Source organism: Ovis canadensis, chromosome 6 (assembly GCF_042477335.2).
Source record: "Ovis canadensis isolate MfBH-ARS-UI-01 breed Bighorn chromosome 6, ARS-UI_OviCan_v2, whole genome shotgun sequence".
NCBI classification, from domain to species: domain Eukaryota; kingdom Metazoa; phylum Chordata; class Mammalia; order Artiodactyla; family Bovidae; genus Ovis; species Ovis canadensis.
In genome coordinates this window covers 106970387-106990965 of record NC_091250.1, presented here as the reverse complement: position 1 = coordinate 106990965, position 20579 = coordinate 106970387, and the positions used below count along the sequence as shown (strand labels likewise).

Below are 20579 nucleotides of genomic sequence, written 5' to 3'. Positions count from 1 at the left end.
TAGCTGAAGAACACTTTAAAGGTAGTAAAAACATAGCACCTCACTGATTTCTTAGCATAATGCTAATCTTTCAAATGTGGGTAAAATTCCATTTAGTGGGAAGATTTGGAATCTTACATAAAAATACAACATGCATTATATATTTCTTGAATATAAAAAATTCAAGCAACTGTATCCTTACTGATATTAATATAACACAAAATTATAATGAATGTTTTAACACAAAATGCAGTTCATTTCTAGTTAACATAGTGAAATAACTGATATTCAAATTCTAACTATTATAGCACAGACATATGAATGGAGCTTACGTATATACATATGCTTCAAAGTAGCATTTGCTTTGGGGCTAGTACTTTTTATTCTAATGCACAGTATTTATGACTCATTTCAGTTGTTTTTACTAAGAAATCAGGAGATAAATTTCTGACTCTTGGATCAGTCAGAAAATAACTAAAAGTTATTCATCTATAAATTCAGTAAGAAGTTATTCTAAAATTGTTACTTATCTATTTCTCTAAATGAAATCTCAAATAGCAATCTTGTCTCCTAATTAAAGGAAAATATTATAACCCTCTTTCTAATTCCTATTTTAACTAGAAGAGCCACATCATTATTTTAAATGGTTTCTTCTGTATTTTTTACCTTAAAAAATGTTAGTAATACTACTTTCTGTAAAATACAAAACAGCATTAAAAGTATCCAGTTACTACTGGCATTCAGATTTTGAAGATATACCTTTACGATGAAATAACAGTCATGAAACAAAATGTTCAGAAGAACTGTCAGTAACCTTTAAAAATCAGATTTATGATCCTCTTTAAAAATGTTAAAGCGATGCTGGTTTACATCAAAGTGCTCCTAGTGAGGAGAAATGATGTACCGTATTGGAAAAATAAGACCTCATCAGGGGTTTTAACTTGGCTCCGAACAACCTTAAGAGCCAAAAGATCTGCACCATATGTTGTTCTCAAGGTTACTACCACGGGATGCCTTGTAAAAACATCTTTTGGTATTACTGATAATAAAAGCACCTTGAATTGGATTCTAGATGGACATGTGTTATAAGCAAAGATACTCCTTTGAAGCCAAAAATCTGATGCTGCTGAAGTGTCCACTTTCGACTAAAAGCTTAATGTAGCTTATCTAAAATCATTTCCTTAGTCCTACAGAATTTTCTTGATCTCTTAACATTTTAAAATAGTGACCTGGCACTAGTTTAGCTCTCAAAGTGTTCATCATTTGGTAGTGTCTGACTCTTTGTGACCCTATGAACTGTAGCCCGCCAGGCTCTTCTGTCCGTGGAATTTTCTGGACAAGAATACTGGAGTGGGTTGCCATTTCCTTCTCCAGGGGATCTTCCTAACCCAGGGACTGAACCCAGGTCTCCTGCAATGTGGGTAGATTCTTCATCTCTGAGCCAGCAGGGAAGCCCATGTAGTTTAGGCCTATAAAAACATAACTCTCACAAATTACTCCAAAACATGATAACTAGCACAAAATTTTTATGTATCTTTAAAAAAAAGCCTTTGGATAATAACTCTAATGCATCAGGCTGCAGAGGACCCAAAGGGCACTCTAAATGATGGAATGATGGACATTATTTAATGATGGTAAATGAGAATTATTTCCTTAAAAGCCAATATCAACTTTACCAATTTTAAGTAGAACATAACATGAGATTATTTCATGAAATATAGTTTTGTTCTATGCTCTCCTGACACCAGTCCCAACAGAAAGCTTCCAGTCTTTTTGCTGTTTCTTGACTGATGAGACATTCATCCTTTAATTCCCTGATTGTCTTCCTCAATGATTTTTGGAAACGTTTTTCTCGGTCTAGAACATTCTGCAGACTTTTCTTGGTATCCTCTAGCTCGCTGATCACATGATCTAATTTATGCTTAAGTTTCTTTGGGCTGTCCATCACACTGTAGCTATGTTCCTAAAAACATAAACACCAAGTTATTAAACCAGACAGACAAGCAGTTAGATAAAAAATTGTAACTAGGCCTCAGTTATTTCTCCAAATACTATGCTTAGAGAACATTTTTAAGTTGGTGATACGAAGAGGTTCAAAGACCACAGGGAGAGGACAGGGATATTTCAGGTGCCTAGAGTCCCCATCTTTGTCTAAGGTCTGGCATACACGAGGGCAGAATCCTGGGGGGAAGGCACTTCTCACCTGGAGGTAGGCATCTGTTTATGAACAAACAGCATGACACTCAAAACGACCATAACAGTTTTGGTCCCTAAGTGTGGGCCGCTAAGTTTAAGTTTTACCTATCAAAAAAACTTTTTAACCTTTTAACGGAATTGCTTTATTTGATGAATATTTCACTTTATAAGGGATGACAGGAAAGCACTGAAGCAGGTCCTCAGGCTGGGTGTGATGGATTTAGAGAGGACTCTGGTCTTGGATTTATAAAGAGATAATTTAAACACTCAGTACTTATTTTGGTTATGGTATGTTTGTTGGGTATTTTTTCATTCGAAAACACCACTGACATAATTTTGAAAAGCTGTTACTTAAAATTAGTGAAAATGACTTTGCTTTCAGCTTTGTGAAAATTAGTGAAAATGACTTTGCTTTCAGCCAAGATGAAATAAGAGACTGGATTGACAAAAGAAACCCAGGACTTCCCTGGTGGTAAAAGGCTATCTGCCTGCTAAGGCAGGAGACTGGGAAGACTTCACATGCTGTGGAGCAACTAAGCCCGTGTGTCACAACCACTGAGCCTGCACTCTAGGGCCTGCAAGCTGCAACTACTGAAGCCCAAGTGCCCTAGAGCCTGTGTTCTGCAACAAGAGAGAAGCCATCTCAGTGAGGCCAGTGCACTGCAATGAAGAGCAGCCCCTGCTCACTGCAACTAGAGAAGGCCTGTATGTGGCGACGAAGATGCAGTAAGACCTCAACACACAGCCAAAAGGTATTAAAACAATTTTGCACATAAGGACATCAGGCAAGGAAGGCAGAGACTGCAGAGAGATGGGAAACAAAGAGATGAGCCTTATGACTGCCCAACTTACTGCCTTGAGAGAGTTCTAGGCGTCAGTGCAAGGAGAGGAAACCCAGGCAGAGCTGGTTGGTCAGAGTTGAGGAGGTAGTGCAAAGTATTTGGGGAGACCAAGGTGGCTACAGTTTACAGAACAAAGTATCGATAGGAGAGAGGAGAACCTGGAGATCTTCAGAAGCTCCCTGTCAAGTATTTCCCTGAGTAAGATCAGAGTATGTGTGTAGGGAACTGCTCAAGGCTGAGGAAAGAGTGGCCAGAAAAGATCAGGAGTACCCTGAGCTCACAGATTTCACTCCCACCAGCCAGACCAGATTCATGGGGAACTGCGAAGAGTACACAGAAGAGTCTTGCCTCAGTGGTGGAGAACAAATAGCCTGAGAATTTCTGGTCCTGCCTAAAAAAAGAAAAAACCTGAAAGGACCAAATTGTTTCCAAATAACTATACCTCATAACAATGCTCAAGCATACAGGACACAAAAATATCCAGCATCCAGTGAAGCAAAATCCACAGTAAGTGGCACACAAAATTTACCAGGCATGCAAAACAGCAGAAAATATGAGCCATAACAACAGAGAAACCAGTCCATAGAAACCAACCCAGAACTAGCAAATGTTAGAATCAGTAGATGAGGAAATTAATGAAATTATTAAAACTGTATCATATATGTTAGAAAGTTAAGCAGAGACATGAAAGACATAAAAAAGAATCAAATAGGACACCTGGACTTAAAAATTACTATGTGTGAAGTGAAAAATATATTAAAGAGAACTAATGGCAAATTTGGAGAAGGCAATGGCACCCCACTCCAGTACTCTTGCCTGGAAAATCCCATGGACGGAGGAGCCTGGTGGGCTGCAGTCCATGGGGTCGCTGAGGGTCAGATATGACTGAGCGACTTCACTTTCACTTTTCACTTTCATGCATTGGAGAAGGAAATGGCAACCCACTCCAGTGTTCTTGCCTGGAGAATCCCAGGGACGGGGGAGCCTGGTGGGCTGCCGTCTATGGGGTCACATAGAGTCGGCACGACTGAAGCGACTTAGCAGTAGCAGCAATGGCAGATTAGAAATTTCAGAAGATTGGTGAAGGTGAAGATACAGCAATAGGAACTATCCAGAATGGACTACAGAGAGAAAAAGGAGTATTTAAAACACAAAAAAATGAACAGCATGAGTGAGAGGTGGCACAACTTCTGACAGCCCAATATACGTGTAATTAGACTCCCCAAAGGAAAAGGAAGAAAAGTTGAGGAAGAAAGAAATATCTGAAGAAATCAAGACTGAAATTTTTCCTAGTTTGATAAAAGCTATAAACTCACAGATAAAGAAACAATAAATCCCAAGCATAAGAAACATAAACAAAGCTAAACTACGGTATAATCAAATTATTTAAAACCATTAGCAAAGAAAAATTTTTAGCAAAGGAAGAAGATAAGAATGATAGATTTTTGATTAGCAAGCATGCATATGAGAATATAGTGGAGCAACATCTTAAGAAAACTAACAACAAACTCCCAAACTGTCAACCCAGAATTTGTCAATATCTTTCAAAAATGAAGACTAAATGATTGTTCAGAATTTTCCAAACTAAATAATGACTATTTAGAAGACTAAGTAATGATTTTATAAAAGCTGAAAGAATTTATCACCAGCATAGCTGCACTATAAGGAGTATTAAAGTTAAGTCCCTCAGGCAGAATGATACCTGATGGAAATATGGATTTACACAAAGGAATGAAAAGCCCTGCAGTGGCAACTATATGGGTAGCATTTACCTTTTTTTCTTATTATTTAAATCTTTTTAAAAGATAATTTACTGCTTAAACAAAAATAATATCAATGTAATATGTGGTTCATAGCATATGTATGACAGCTGTAGCAAAAAGGTTGGAGAAGAGAAATAAAAGTATATTATGGTAAGATAAGTATACTATACACTAAGTGGAATAATACCACTTATCATGTAGCCTGTGGTAAGTTAAACATGGATGTTATAGACCCAAAAGCAACTAACAGTTATGGTGAATGAATCAAAAAAAGGAGATAAGATGGAATTATAAAAAAATTTAATTAATTGAAAAGAAGACAAAAAAAGAAAAAAATGAGAACAAAGACTAAATGGAATAGGAAATAAGTATGATGACAGACTTAAATCAAACCATATCCTATTAGATAATTTGATATAAAGTAATATGATAATCATATTATTATAATGATGCTAAAGCTGAAACTCCAGTACTTTGGCCACCTCATGTGAAAAGTTGACTCATTGGAAAAGACTCTGATGCTGGGAGGGATTAGGGGCAGGAGGAGAAGGGGACGACAGAGGATGAGATGGCTGGATGGAATCACTGACTCGATGGACGTGAGTCTGAGTGAACTCCGGGAGTTGGTGATGGACAGGGAGGCCTGGCGTGCTGCGATTCATGGGGTTGCGAAGAGTTGGACATGACTGAGTGACTGAACTGAACTGAATTGAGTTTAAATAATCCAAATAAAATGTAGAAATTATATATAGAAAAGATTAGTGATTATAAATAACCAAGTTATATTAAAAAAAAATCAAGAACCAAAAGTACATGCCGCCAAGAAAAAACACATCTTAAAAACAAAAAGAAACAAATAGGTTGAAACTAAAGGTTTCAACTAGGATAACACTAATAACAGATAACTACGGTGGGTATATTACTATCAGACAAAGTAGATTTCAGAGCAAAGAATATTACCAGGGATAAAGAAGGCCATTTCTTAGTAATAAAGGGGTCAATTTATTAAGACATAAGAATTTTCTTTTCCAATGGGTTTGAATAATTTGATTATGATGTAGCCTAGTTTAGTTTTCTTCATGTTTCTTGTGCTTGGGATTGCTGAGCTTTTTATCTGTGGGTTTATAGTTTTTATCAAACCTGGAAAAATTTTGGCCATGATTTCTTCAAATATTCCTTTCAACTTTTCTTCCTTTTCCTTTGGAGAGTCTAATTACATGTGCATTGGGCTGTCTGAAGTTGTGCCACTTCTCAATGATGCTCTGTTCATGTTTTTCATTTTTAAAATATTCCTTTTTCTCTCTGTAGTCCATTCTGGATAGTTCCCATTGCTATATCTTCACCTTAACTAATCTTTTCTTCTGAAATATCTAACATGCCATTCAATTCAGTTCAGTCACTCAGTTGTGTCCGACTCTCTGCGACCCATGGACTGCAGCATGCCAGGCCTCCCTGTCCATTGCCAACTCCCCAAATTTACTCAAATTCATGTCCATTGAGTTGGTGATGCCTTCCAACCATCTCATCCTCTGTTGTCCCCTTTTCCTCCTGCCTACAAACATGCCATTAATTCTCTCCAATATATTTTTCAATTCACACACTGTAAGTTTTTTCTAATTCTTAGTTTTGCTTATATGGATGATAGATGTTCATCTAAACTTACTTACATCATGAAGTGATGATCACTTCATGATGAATGTAAACTAAATCATTATTGTACACTTTAAACTTATACAGTGATGTATGTCAATTATAGCTCACTAAAACTGAAAGAATAAAACAGAAAGGTACTTCCTCAGTCTGATAAAGGGCAATTATGAAAAATCCACAGTTAACATCATATGAATATCTTCAATGGTGAAAGACTGATGCCTTCCTCCTAAAATCAGGAGCAAAGCATAAAGATCAGTTCTCAGTACTTCTACTTAGCATAACTTTGGAGGTTCAAGGTAGTGCAATAAAGCAAGAAAAAGAAATGGAAGGTATTTACATTGGAAAAGAAGAATTAAAACTGTTTTTAATGATAGACATCATGATTATCTTTGTAGAAAACCTGACAGCCTTTACAAAAAAGCTTTGATAATTAATGTGTGAGTTTAGCAAATTTGACAGATACAAGACTCATATACAAAGGTCAATTTATTTCCATATACTAACAGTAATTAAAACAATGCCATTTATAATAGCATCCAAACATACAAAGTACTTAGGGATAAACCTGACAAAAGAAATGAAAGACTGTACACTGAAAATGACAAAACCCTGCTAAGAAAATTTAAAAGTTTAAATATATGAAGTGATGGGCTGGAAGACTTAAAATAGTTTTATTAAGATGTCAATTCTTCCCAAATGGATCTGTAGGTTCAACAGAATCCCAGTCAAAACTCCAGCAAGAATTTTGTAGAAATTTATGAAAGTGATTCTAAAATTTATATAAAAAGGCAAAGGACCAAGACTATCCAAAACAACTTTGAAAAAGAACAAAGTTGGAAGATTTAACACTGATAAACACTGCCTGATTTTAAGCATTATTATAAAACTATAGTAATTAAGATAGTAAAACATCTGGATTCTAGGCTTGATTCTAACATGAAAAAGCAATCAGATGAATAAATAAATGCAAGCTTCAATACTGTGTGTATGATAGTCCTTCAAGAAAACCTAAAGACATAGTTATTTTTAAAATTAGATATTTCCACATAGAACCTACAATACCAATAACTAAAGGGAAGAATTATTTATTGTATTTTATTGGTTGACATTACTTTGTTAACAAAGGTCCGTCTAGTCAAAGCTATGGTTTTTCCAGTAGTCATGTATGGATATGAGCTGAACCATAAAGAAAGCTAAGCACTGAAGAATTGATGCTTTTGAATTATGGTGTTGGAGAAGACTCTTGAGAGTCCCTTGGACTGCAAGGAAATCAAACCAGTCAACCCGAAAGGAAATCAGTCCTGAATATTCACTGGAAGGACTGATGTTGAAGCTGAAGCTCCAATACTTTGGCCACCTGATGTGAAGAACTGACTCACTGGAAAAGACCCTGATGCTGGCAAAGACTGAAGGCAGGAGGAGAAGGGGACGACAGAGGATGAGACAGTTGGATGGCATCACTAACTTGATGGACATGAGTTTGAGCAAGCTCTGGGAGTTGGTGATGGACAGGTGTACTGGTATGCTGCAGTCCATGGGGTCACAAAGAGTCGGACACAACTCAGCAACTGGACTAAACTGAACTGATTGGTTGAAATATTTTTGTGAAAGCATTCTTTGAATTAAATATGTATATATAAATTATAATGGCCCTTGGAAGCAATATTACTTTTGGTTATTATATATTAAAAAAAAATCTCAAAAACCTGTAAGTCCTAGTTTTTCAGTAAGATTTTAAAAAGCTTAATCCGAAGGGAGAGGGCATGTTCATCTTTAAAATATCAACTTTAGCCCAGTAATTTTACTTACAAAAATGAACTGAGACTGGAATTCTTCAACACACGAGGAAGCATCAACAAGCTTGTGATTGTGGTTTGTAACTGGAAGGGCTTTGAGGGTGAAGTTTTTCCTATAATGAAGCTTTTCTCTTTTCCCCTGTTAAGAATAGTTAACTGTTAATCAATCATTGTAGATATTTCTGTCCTTTTGTAAACTTTTAAATTTTTTTTGTAGTAAAATTATTATATATATTTTTAATGGAAATTGCTTTTAAAAGTCAGTAAAGTTTAAATTCACTGAGATTACTTTAAAGGAACTTCCCTAAAATAACTTTAAAGTTTACCTGGAAACATGAATTTTCCTTAAAAAAGAATGATAGTGAGGGGAGATTCATCCTACAAGGTATTAAAAATATCCTACAAGGTAATGATATTTAAGATAGTGTACTATTCTTTTGGCTTCCCAGATGGTTCAGTAGTTAAGAATCTGCCTGCCAAGCAGGAGGCACAGGAGATATGGGTTCTAACCTTGGGTTAGGCGACTATTCTCTAAGAAAAATATGAGTAGATCATGTAGATAAGAGCCTTCAGGATAAAAAATGGCATTCTAAATAAGTGGAGAAAGGCTATAAATCATGAAAAATGAACTAATTATGAAAATGTTATATCCTTTATGTACAGTAAATCACAATGAACTTCTATATAATGAAAATTCATGTAAGAATGAAAACAATGAGGAAGTAGAAAAATACATGGGAAATATTTATAAAATCTTAAATCAGACAGCACAAGAGAAAATATAGGACTACTTAAAAAAATGTATTTCATACAAAACAAACCAACACCATAATTAGAACTAAAGACAAAGAACAAAAAGTAACTGCAACATAGTTAAATGATTCATACCCTCGATATCTATTGTTGTTACAAAACAGCTTAGAAAAACATAAAACTAGAAGACTTGAATAAGTTATTCACAAAAGAAGAAGTAAAACTGTCTAATGAACACAGGAAATAATGCATAAATGCACTAATATTCAAAGATGAATTAAAACAATAAGATGTCATCTATGCCTATCAATTTCAGCAAAGGTTAAAAACATAACTTACACTGAGGATTAGGATGGACACTTTAATGCATAACTATTAGTATGGCAGTAGACTGATACAAACTTTATGATGGGCTTTTGGGAGGCTTGTATCAAAAGCAAAAGACTTAAAAATGTGTGTAATTTTTGGTCTAGCTATTTTATTTCCAGGAAATTAGTTTGGGGAAATAAGGATATGTACATAGATTCAGCTACAATAATGTTCATTCTAATGCTTTTTAAAACAGTGGAAGATGATAATCTATATACAATGGTAAGGATTGATTACATGAAGCATTTATTGTCCATACATTGGATCAACCACTATATGGTCATTAAAAATGTACTGTAAAGATGACATCACTAAATATGAGAAAGGATATAGAATCATAGGAACTCTTATAAGCTGATGGTGGGGGTATAAGTTGGTAAAACCACTTTCGAAAACTATGGTGATATCTACTCAAGCTGATCCTAGGATTCAGCAATTCCACTTCTAACAGAAATGTACATATACTCTGTAGAAATGTGTATATTTAACTGCATCAAAAGGCATGGACAAAAATGTTTGTAGTTGCACCATTCATAATAGCTCCAAAGTGAAAATCCAAACGTTCATCAACAGTAGAATAGAAATTATAGTTTATTTATACAATGTGCTGAAGAACTGATGTTTTTGAACTATGGTGCTAGAGAAGACTCTTGAGAGTCTCTTGGACTGCAAGGAGATCAAACTAGTCAATCCTAAAGGAAATCAACCCTGAATATTCATTGGAAGGATTGATGCCGAAGCTGAAATTCCAATACTTTGGCCACCTGATATGAAGAGCTGACTCACTGGAAGAAGACCCTGACGCTGGGAAAGATTGAGGGTAGGAGGAGAAGGGAGCAGCAAAAGATGAGATGACTGGATGGCATTACTCACTCAATGGACATGAGTTTGAGCAAACTCTGGGAAATGGTGAAGGACAGGGAAGCCTGGTGCACTGAAGTTCATGAGGTCACATAAAGTTGGACATGACTTAGCACTGAACAACAAATACAATAGAATATTATAGTGCAAAGAAAATACACGGACTAGTACCACATGCTGCAATGTGGATGAATCACAAGAACAAAATGTTGAGTGAAAGCAGCCACAGAACAGAGTATGTACTATATGACTCCATTTACAATAACTGACAGTGATAAAAGTCAGGACAGTGCTAATTTCGAGGGTGTAGGGACTGGGAAAGAGCATGAGGGAAGCTTCTGGGGCACTGAAAATTTTCTCCATCTTGGTCTGAGAGGAGTTACATGAGTGTATTCACTTTGTGAAAGTCCAGTGGTCTATACACTTATGATGTGTGCAATTTGTTAGATGTAGGTTGACTTCAGTATAAAGTTTAGTTAAAAAAATTGATGCTCCATATAGGTTTCTCTTAAAAATGTGATCCATTGAGCTGCAACACAATCATGCAGGGCGCCTATTACAAAATGCAGACCCTAGACTCTGAATCAAATTTTTTGGGAGAGGTGGTTAGGATTCTGTATTTTAAGCCAAGCTCCCTGGATAATATTTAGGTAGACTAAATTTGAAAGCCATTGTTATAGAAAAATATTTAACATCATGGAAAATATTATAATAGTTAAGAGTGAACTTTGGAGCTATAATACCTGGGTTTAAATCTAACCTCTGCCATTTAACAGCACTGTGACTTGGGGAATGTATTCTAGCTTTCTGGGTCTAAATTTTCTCAAGTAGTCAAATGAGAATAAGATTGTTTAACTCTTATGGCAGTTTGGGGGACTAAAAGAGTCAAAATATATGTAAAGTGCTTAGATTAGTGCCTGGCACACAGTAAGCACTGTATGAATGTTAAAAAAAGGACAAAGCAAATAATAAAAAGGATATACAATATAATCCTATTTTGTAGGAATATATAAATAGAGATGTATTTATATACAAACATACACATACAAATGACAGAAAAGATCCACATAGAGTGTTAACAGTGTTACTTCTGGATTCTGTGATTTCCTTGTTATTAGGAAATAACTTTTGGAAGTTAGTAATTTATTGTTATTTGACTTACTATGTCCATATTTTTTAAGGTCCGCTTAACATTACAGATGACACCATGGTATCGGAAACAAACCCTTTAGAGCAAACTGCAGAAGATACTGTACATTTATTAATATGGAAGAAACTGAGTCAGTTTCCACTTTATAACTCAAGTACTGAGATACGAACATCTGCAAATGTGGCCAAGACCCCTATGGGAGTAGACATCTTCTGAACTACTTCCTCTGTTTCCAGCTGTCAGGAAGGAGATACCTTTCAATAGGGGTTCATTCCTATTGGTGTGGGAACCACAGGCTCTCCCTGAATTTTCCACATTGGAATCAATCTCTAGAGTTTCTGAAAGTGAGTACGCGTTCAGGTATACAAAGTCAAGAGAGATACTGAGGGTGAAGCAGCTCATCCATGGCACTAAAATCACTGAGAAAAGCCACAGAATACAACTAGAGTTTCCTTAAACAATCCTTTTATTTATTTTTTCGACCTCTTCTTTCCTTCTCATCTTTTGGTTTTCTACCTTCCAGTTATACTTAGGTTTTAAGTGTGAATGTATGTGGCTCTCAAAGTATACTCTGTGTCTGTTGCGGCTCTGCTCTTGGCTTTTGCTCCAGTGTGAGGTGCACTGCCAGCTTGGAACTTCAGTTCAACTCTAACATTCCTCCAATTTTTAGACCCAAATCTTGAGCTATACTAACTCAAGTTTGCTTCACCAAATCTTAGTAAGGTACAGACATTAACATTTCTGAGGGGCTACTGGTAAAACACTCTTACTATTCATTAGAAAAGCTTACACAGCAGTTTACAAATCTAAAAAAAACTTAAGAGAATGGTTTTCAAATCAATAAGCAAACAGTAAAAAATGGTAGCAAGTGTGTGAAGGTTCTTAAATAGTCCATAAACAGTGAGTAATGATGGTAAGCAGCATCTGATAAACAAACCTGTAAGTGAGATACGGAATCAAAAATGGAAGGTACGACTCCAGGTTTCAGTTTAATATTTGGAGCACTTCTGTCAAAATCTGTCTTCTTAAAGTGTCTTGAACATAACACATCTCCTTTTTTAGGCTCCCAAATGCCTGCAGCATTCACATCAAGTCTTTTCATTGCTAATACCCATTTTCTTTTGATGTTTTCATCTGTAGGGAATCTAGAAAAAAATACATATTTATGTTTAATTTAACACATATACTTGAATTAAAAAGCTGTGCCGAAATTGATTCTTTAACTGGTTTGTTATTACTTTTGAAACTGGAATATTTAGGAAACCACTGCGATTTACGGTTTTACAACTTTCAGTTTTAACACTCAGATTTCTGTACCAAACATGCTGCAGGCAAATAGCCTTCATTTAATTCTTTCTCATATTATAAAGAAGAAAAGCTTACCAAGACATTTAATACCTTAGAGTAAAATTTACACCTGAAGGTTTTTCTTCATCTATAGATGATGAAGAACATCACTTGGGCCTTTTCCTATCTGATGAATTTATCCCAGATGAACAGAGACACTTGTAGTTCCATTCTTCTATCAGCATCAAAAAGTTGTTTAGTACAACATTTAATACAAAACAAGGAAAAAAATACAAAACAAGGGTATAAATGCTTGGTGAATGAATGTAGAGAACACCCGCAGTGTTCAATTTTGGAGATCAGAACGATTTTGAGATCTGGAAGTTAGCCACATCTTTTCCAATTTTCCAAGCTGGTTCAAGTCTTTTTTGGAATAAAGTGGGGTACACATGTTCATTTTTGATTTCCTTATACTTAGCAAAGTAGCTGGCAGATCTTTCTCTGGCACATAGTACAGTGCCTGGTACAAAAGCAACAAAATAAAACTTCAGCAAATGAATAATTATTAAACCTTATTGCTCCTTCTTTCCTATGCTGTCAGAAGAATGACTAAAATACTAAATTAAGACCATCTTGATTTATCTGGGGAGGCCTTCCAAATAGCTATGAAAAGAAGTGAAGCGAAAAGCAAAGGAGAAAAGGAAAGATATAAGCATCTGAATGCAAAGTTCCAAATAATAGCAAGAAGAGATAAGAAAGCCTTCCTCAGCAATCAGTGCAAAGAAATAGAGGAAAAGAACAGAATGGGAAAGACTAGAGATCTCTTCAAGAAAATTAGAGACACCAAGGGAAGATTTCATGCAAAGATGGGTTCGATAAAGGACAGAAATGGTATGGACCTAACAGAAGCAGAAGATATTAAGAAGAGGTGGCAAGAATACACAGAACTATACAAAAAAGATCTTCATGACTCAGATAATCACAAAGGTGTGTTCACTCATCTAGAGCCAGACACCCTGGAATGTGAAGTCAAGTGGCCTTTAGAAAGCATCACTATGAACAAAGCTAGTGGAGGTGATGGAATTCCAGTGGAGCTATTTCAAATCCTAAAAAATGATCCTAAAAAAGTGCTGCAATCAATATGCCAGCAAATTTGGAAAACTCAGCAGTGGCCACTGGAAAAGGTCTGTTTTCATTCCAATCCCAAAGAAAGGCAATGCCAAAGAATGCTCAAACTACCACACAATTGCACCCATCTCACATGCTAGTAAAATAATGCTCAAAATTCTCCAAGCCAGGCTTCAGAAATACATGAACCATGAACTTCCAGATGTTCAAGCTGGTTTTAGAAAAGGCAGAGGAACCAGAGATCAAATTGCCAACATCTGCTGGATCATCGAGAAAGCAACAGAGTTCCAGAAAAACATCTATTTCTGCTTTATTGACTATGCCAAACCTTTGACTGTGTGGATCACAATAAACTGTGGAAAATTCTGAAAGAGATGGGAATACCAGACCACCTGACCTGCCTCTTGAGAAATCTGTATGCAGGTCAGGAAGCAACAGTTAGAACTGGACATAGAACAACAGATTGGTTCCAAATCAGGAAAAGGAGTACATCAAGGCTGTATATTGTCACCCTGCTTATTTAACTTATATGCAGAGTACATCCCGAGAAACGCTGTGCTGGAAGAAGCACAAGCTGGAATCAAGATTGCCGGGAGAAATATCAATAACCTCAGATATGCAGATAACACCACCCTTATGGCAGAAAGTGAAGAGGAACTAAAAGCCTCTTGATGAAAGTAAAAAAGGAGAGTGAAAAAGTTGGCTTAAAGCTCAACATTCAGAAAACTAAGATCATGGCATCTGGTTCCATCACTTCATGGGAAATAGATGGGGAAACAGCGGAAACAGTGTCAGACTTTTTTGGGCTCCAAAATCACTGCAGATGGTGACATTGCAGCTATGAAATTAAAAGATGTTTACTCCTTGGAAAGAAAGTTATGACCAACCTAGATAGCATATTCAAAAGCAGAGACGTTACTTTGCCAACAAAGGTCCGTCTAGTCAAGGATATGGTTTTTCCAGTGGTCATGTATGGAAATGAAAGTTGGACTGTGAAGAAAGCTGAGCACCAAAGAATTGATGCTTTTGAACTGCGGTGTTGGAGAAGACTCTTGAGAGTCCCTTGAACTGCAAGGAGATCCAACCAGTCCATTCTAAAGGAGATCAGTCCTGGGTGTTCATTGGAGGGACTGATGCTAAAGCTGAAACTCCAATAGTTTGGCCACCTCATCCGAAGAGTTGACTCATTGGAAAAGACTCTGATGCTGGGAGGGATTGGGGGCAGGAGGAGGAGGGGACGACAGAGGATGAGATGGCTGGATGGCATCACCGACTCGATGGGCATGAGTTTGAGCAAACTCCGGGAGTTGCTGATGGACAGGGAGGCCTGGCGTGCTGCAGTTCATGGGGTTGCAAAGAGTTGGACACGACTTAGCGACGAAACTGAACTGAATTATCTGCAGTACAGCTAAACTTGGTCTGAAGTTGTAATTTATACCTTTTTCTTTGTAACATAAGCTTGATCTATTTTTAAACATTAATATAAACATAAGCTCTATTTATTTCTCTGTAACATAAGCTTGATTTATTTCTAAAGGACAGAATATATTTGAGCAGAGATCCTTGATTTGGATTGTAAACTACAACAACACAATTTCTTTGAAGGTATGTTAAAATGCAAAATAGTAATATTAGCAAAAAGGTGTGATGATATTTTTGTTAACCTGTCTGTGATACCTTTGCAGGTATCTTAAGCTTCTGCACTAATTATAAAAATGTAAAACTGTTATTGTCACTTCAAATATAACTAAAAAGGTTATTAAAAAAGAAGTTGAGAACTAAAGTTCAAAATCAAAGTTCTAGGTGGCATAGCTCAGGGGAAGAGCAACTGGCTGTAAAATTGAAGATTTAAGTAGACGTGTCTTTAGCTTCTTTTAACAGTCAAAAGTACTTGGCTTAACTACAGCAGACTCTTACACGTGAAATGTCAGTCCTTTTAACTTGGAATTTGGTAAACAGCGAGAGGCACATCCAACGGCCGAGCAACATTTCACCATTGTCTCAGCAACTCATAGGAGAACTGAAAGAAAATTAAGGGGGCAAGCGTCAGCAACTTCAAAGCTAAGGGGTACATATTTACCTTTCCCAGTACATTCCACGAGGTTAGAAAACCAAGGGCAAATATTTTCTTCTAAAACCCGCAGCTCTCCTCATAAAATTTTCTAGAGGTTTGGCTCTTTAACAAGGCAGGTCATATTCAGCTAGGCCTTATGTCAGTTTCAGGGGCGGGTACATTTCCCTCCCACCACTTCTAAGAGGCACGTGTTCCCTCATCACCAGATCCTGGCACACTGATGCCTCCTAGAAAGCTCATTCTGAGCTCTCAGCTCAAGCGTTGCTTCCTCAGGGAAAGCTTCCTTGACACCGGATTAAGTCAGATTCCCTCTGGTACTAGCTCTCTTGGAACACACACTTCCCCTTCCTAGCACTTCTCCAAGCTGTAAACCTACATGTATTTCAGGGTGTCTGTGGACTCTCTTTCTCCTTCACCAGTCTGAGTTCCCAGAACCGTTTTTGGTCACTTTCGTTTCCATGGCGTAGCTGGTGACTGGCACATAGTAAATGTTAATATACTACTGAAGGAATGAAGAGGAAGTAATGAACAAGGGGACAAAAAGGCATTCGGGTCGCTGACCAGCGCCTGGCTGCTCGGCCGTGGCCGCGAGCGCGCTAGGATTCGCTGTCAGCCGGCAGGCCAGGCAAGAGCTCCGCCCATTTCTCGAGGCTACGGCCGCTGCCGGGAGAGGGAGGGGCCGCCGTGTCACAGGTGTCGCTGAGGCCGGAGAGCGGCCCTTCCCCAGGGGCCACCGGACGTTTCCGCGCTGCTGCGGTTCTCCTCGCCCCGAACCGCGCCCAGGGTGTGGGCGGGTAGCGATGGAGGGAAAAGGGGAGGTAACCTAAGAATTATTACCGGTAGCGGTGAAGGCAGCGACTAACGACGACAACGGAGACAGTGCCTCCTTTCGCTTCCGCCCCGTGGTCCCGGGCGCCGGAAATCCGGCTGCCCCGGGTCACGTGCCCTGCCGCCATCTTGGCTCCGGAGGCCGCTGCAGCCGGGACGGGGTGGGCTAGAGCGGCGCTGCTTCTCTGGGAGTAACTTTTGGCCTGGGGGAAGTGGTCGTGGAGTTTGAGGGGAGGTGGAGGCGATGGCTTCCTCGACGCTGGAAGATGGCGCCCGCGGGCAAGCCCAAAGGCGGCGGGGCTGCGAGCACTATGACAGGGGATGTCTCCTGAAGGTGACGATTTCACTGGGCTCTTAAGAGCTTCCGCCGGGCTGGGGGTGGAGTGGGCTGGGACGTGAAGCTTGGGTTAAGTTTGTTGTTGGGCTAAGCTGTTGTCAGGAAAACTTCACCTCTGACTGGCTTCTTGCCGTAAAGAGCATGTTTTGTCAAGGCGACCACTGGCTCCACCTTTGTGTTGTAGTTTGCCAGCAAAGTTCTCGGTGGGCAAAAACCTGGCCTTGCCCATCGGTTACCTTATCAGGGGGTTCATTTATTTAGTGTTTTGGTGCTGGAAGTAGGCAGAGGTAGCCCTGGGCCTGTGCTGGCTTTTCCCAGGATCACTTTCAGGTGTGTGATGAAATAATGGAAGGCGGGTAAGCGAGTGGAGACTCGGAATACACTTTGATCTCCTGTAGTAAATAAGTATTATAGCTTGCCAGCTTCATTTTAGTGTGAGTAGGCCTAAGTCTGCCAGGCAGAAAACGTAAGCGGAAGGAATGAACTATGTTACAGTAAGTCATGGCATAGGAAGTCTTCAGGAATGAGTGGATCTTAAAGTTCACAGTGTACTGGAAGGTATAATATAAGGTTAGCTTCTTGGCCTAGAGACTTTTTGAGGTACTAGTTAGGGTAAAGCTAAGTTGCTGTAACAAAAAGACCTAGTAGTGATGTGAGTTAAAGAATAAAAGTTTATTTCTCCTCACCTCACAATTCAAGGTGAATGAATGATCTAGTTTGGTAATGAGGCTGTTTCACATGACCACTCCTTGGACAAATTTTCTCTATTGTGTTGCTAACTATGTTTTAGGGCATATAGTCATCAACTGGGCTGCTGCCATGTCCAAGTTTCATCTGGTGGAAAGGGAGAAGCGAGCGCGGGGGAAGAGACATGCCTAGCTTCTTAATACCTAGGCCCAGGATAGGCACTGATTTTATTCTGTGTGTATTCTGTTCCTAAGAACTTAAGTCATTTGACCACAAGTAACAGCAAGGAAACAGTAGTATAGCTGGGCAGTCATGTGTCCAGGAGGAAGGAGAGAGTCGACTTTCTTGTCTTGGACAACTGGAAGTCTTTGCCAATCTTGAAAACAAGGACGTCTTTTACGTTTATTGTGTCCTCCAAACTTTAAGACAGTTGATGTGTGGTAAACTTAAGTGGACTAATGCTTCAGCGTTAAAGTTGGTAAATGAATTTATCTGGAATGTCTTAAGTAGAAATTGCCTGCGTGCTACTTAATGCTGAGAATAAGTTTAGGGTATTGTGAGATTAACTTTTCAGTTTAGGGATGGCCATCTTTTATAATTCTTGTTTTGAACTGCAGGGTTGTGTTCAACTTGATAGAGACCCAGATGTTGATGGGAAAACAGTGAAATGTTATATGTAGTTATCAGTTTACCAAATGATCCATTGGTTGTAATCTTTGATCTTGTTCCAGGAGGAGGAGAAAGAAAGAAATTTCTTTTTGCATTATTTCAAACTTGCCTTGTCTTGCTGCTTATGCCTTTTTTTTCTTTTTTTCCCTCACCTGGGGATTAGGCACCTTGCTGTGACAAGCTTTATACTTGCCGATTGTGTCATGATAACAATGAAGATCATCAACTAGATCGCTTTAAAGTAAAGGAAGTGCAGTGCATAAACTCTGAAAAAATTCAGCGTGTAAGATTTTATTACATATTTCTATTTTTTTTAAACGTGTACTAATGTGGTTTTAAAAATTTAATAAAGAATATTGCAATAGCTCTTAAAATACGCAGTGTCTTGGGTTTAAATGTAGGAAAACATGTAAAGATAAAACTGCATGTACATTAAGAAAAAATCTGGACATTTAAATTAGTAATTCAAAATGTTTTGGCAAATTGTATATTTTTAGTTATTTTTTGTTTTTTAGGCACAACAGACTTGTGAGGAATGTAGCACATTGTTTGGAGAATATTATTGCAGTATATGCCATCTGTTTGACAAAGACAAGAAACAGTATCATTGTGAAAACTGGAATTTGTAGGTACTGTATGTAAAATGTTCTTTTTAAATTATTTCTAATATATCTTAGGAATAATAATTTTTAAAATCACCTTATTGGAATATAATTATATCGGGGAATGGCTACTACCCACACCAGTATTCTTGCCTGAAGAATTCCATGGACAGAGAACTTTCAGAATTACATCTTATGGGATGCTTTAATGTTAAATGTTCAGTTCAGTAACTTTGACAAATATATCTCCTAACCCTAACCATCATCACAAATCAAGGGTAAAAAAAAATTTCCATTGCCCTAAAAATTTCTTCATGCCTTCATCATTTAGCCCATCAACAATTGTGTGTTTATTTAAATTTTAAATTTGGGGTAGAAATTATGCTTTTATATGAAGTGGCTTGTAGAAAGCTAAGGTAAAAAATTAGGGTAGATTTTTCCTTTTTGAAAATTAGTTGAAAAATTTATCAAAAATTTTGATAAAATCAGTATAGGCTTAAGAATTGGATGATACAGGAAAGTAGAAAGAATGAAAATAAAATAGTCTTTAGTCCAGCCACCCACTGACAAGCTACTGTTGACTTGTTGGTGTATAGGAATTTTTTTCTTTCTAAAAATCCTAAAGTGTTACGTCCAGAAGCATATATGTAACAAATGTATGTTTTAAAGTATACTAATACATCAAACCACTGTTTTTAAGAATTAGAATGTTAACCAGTGTTGGAGCTCCAAGTGTCCTATGTCAGTCCTTTCTCCTTGTTTTTATTGGAGAATTTTAAATCACTTTCCATTTTTATGTAGTGTTTTGTTTTTTGGCTGTGCCATGTGAGATCTTAGCTCCCTGACCAGGAATTGAACTTGTGCCCCTTGTGTTGGAAGCCTGGAGTCTTAACCACTGGATCACCAGGGAGGTCCCTTAAGGTGTTTTTAAGGAAGGATAACAAATATACCAAAAGATGTGACAATCATAAGCAAACCCCCTTTTCTAGTTTTTATGTCTAGAATTTTGACTTGGGTCTTTTTAAAATTTTTTACATCTGTAGAAGGAAATGACAGCCCACTCCAGTATTCTTGCCTGGAGAATCCCATGGATGGAGGAGCTTGGTGGGCTACAGTCCACGGGTCGCAAAGAGTCGGAGGACACGACTAAGCGACTTCACTTTCACTTTCCTCTTTGCACACGTGGAATGTAGTAATAATAATTGGTTTCATGTTCTTCTCTGTTAATTCTAACCTCTGTGTCAGTTTGGATTGATTTTGATTGTTCAATTATTTTTTTAGTTGATTTTCTTGTCTTTTGGGTGACTGGTCATTGTTGGATACCAGACATTGTGATTTTTACCTTGTTGGGAACTTTTCATATTCCTGCTAATCTTCTTGAACTTTATTTTGGGATATAGTTAAGTTACTTTGAACAGTTTGATACTTCTGGGACTTGCTTTTATAATTTGTTAGATGGGTCTGGAGGTGTGCTTATTCCAGGAGTAATTATTCCTTACCACTGAGGCAGTACCTTCCTGAGGAATCAGCCCAGTACCCAATGAATTCTAAGGTTTTCCAGTCCGGCTAAAGGGAGTAAACACTGATATTGACCGTATCTGAGTG

The 20579-nt window shown here is 37.7% G+C and overlaps 2 protein-coding genes across 4 annotated transcripts in view; one reads left to right on the top strand and one right to left on the bottom strand.

The window, feature by feature from the left end:
* Nucleotides 1-1485: 1485 nt before the first annotated feature.
* Nucleotides 1486-16897, bottom strand: THAP6 (THAP domain containing 6). 2 transcript variants are annotated; one of them, XM_069594396.1, is made up of 6 exons: nt 16689-16897; nt 16228-16325; nt 15695-15797; nt 12300-12507; nt 8243-8368; nt 1486-1942 (listed from the first exon to the last, which is right to left on the bottom strand). In XM_069594396.1, the coding sequence occupies exons 3-6, from the start codon at nt 15772-15774 to the stop codon at nt 1688-1690; spliced, it is 669 nt and encodes a 222-aa protein (XP_069450497.1). In that variant the 5' UTR covers nt 15775-15797; nt 16228-16325; nt 16689-16897; the 3' UTR covers nt 1486-1687. The 2 variants fall into 2 exon arrangements, with proteins under 2 accessions (XP_069450497.1, XP_069450496.1); XM_069594395.1 differs by lacking the exon at nt 16228-16325 and having other exon boundaries at nt 16689-16785.
* Nucleotides 16542-20579, top strand: part of RCHY1 (ring finger and CHY zinc finger domain containing 1) — a 20459-nt gene continuing 16421 nt past the window's right edge. The window contains exons 1-3 of one of the 2 annotated variants that reach the window (XM_069594394.1): nt 16542-16669; nt 18536-18655; nt 18888-18997. In XM_069594394.1, the coding sequence (XP_069450495.1) occupies nt 16652-16669; nt 18536-18655; nt 18888-18997 (248 nt within the window). In that variant the 5' untranslated portion in view covers nt 16542-16651. Of the gene's footprint in view, nt 16670-16785; nt 17014-18535; nt 18656-18887; nt 18998-20579 lie in introns of those variants that run through there. The other variant, XM_069594393.1, reaches the window with a different exon arrangement.

What these genes read in the sequence shown, in the direction of transcription:
- THAP6 (XM_069594396.1), bottom strand. Translation starts at nt 15,774, where the DNA reads ATGGTGAAATGTTGCTCGGCCGTTGGATGTGCCTCTCGCTGTTTACCA. An exon ending in AAAGGACTGACATTTCACGT is followed by an intron (nt 12,508 to 15,694) that starts GTAAGAGTCTGC and finishes ATTTTTTTCTAG; the next exon opens with ATTCCCTACAGATGAAAACA. An exon ending in ATTCCGTATCTCACTTACAG is followed by an intron (nt 8,369 to 12,299) that starts GTTTGTTTATCA and finishes TATTCTTAACAG; the next exon opens with GGGAAAAGAGAAAAGCTTCA.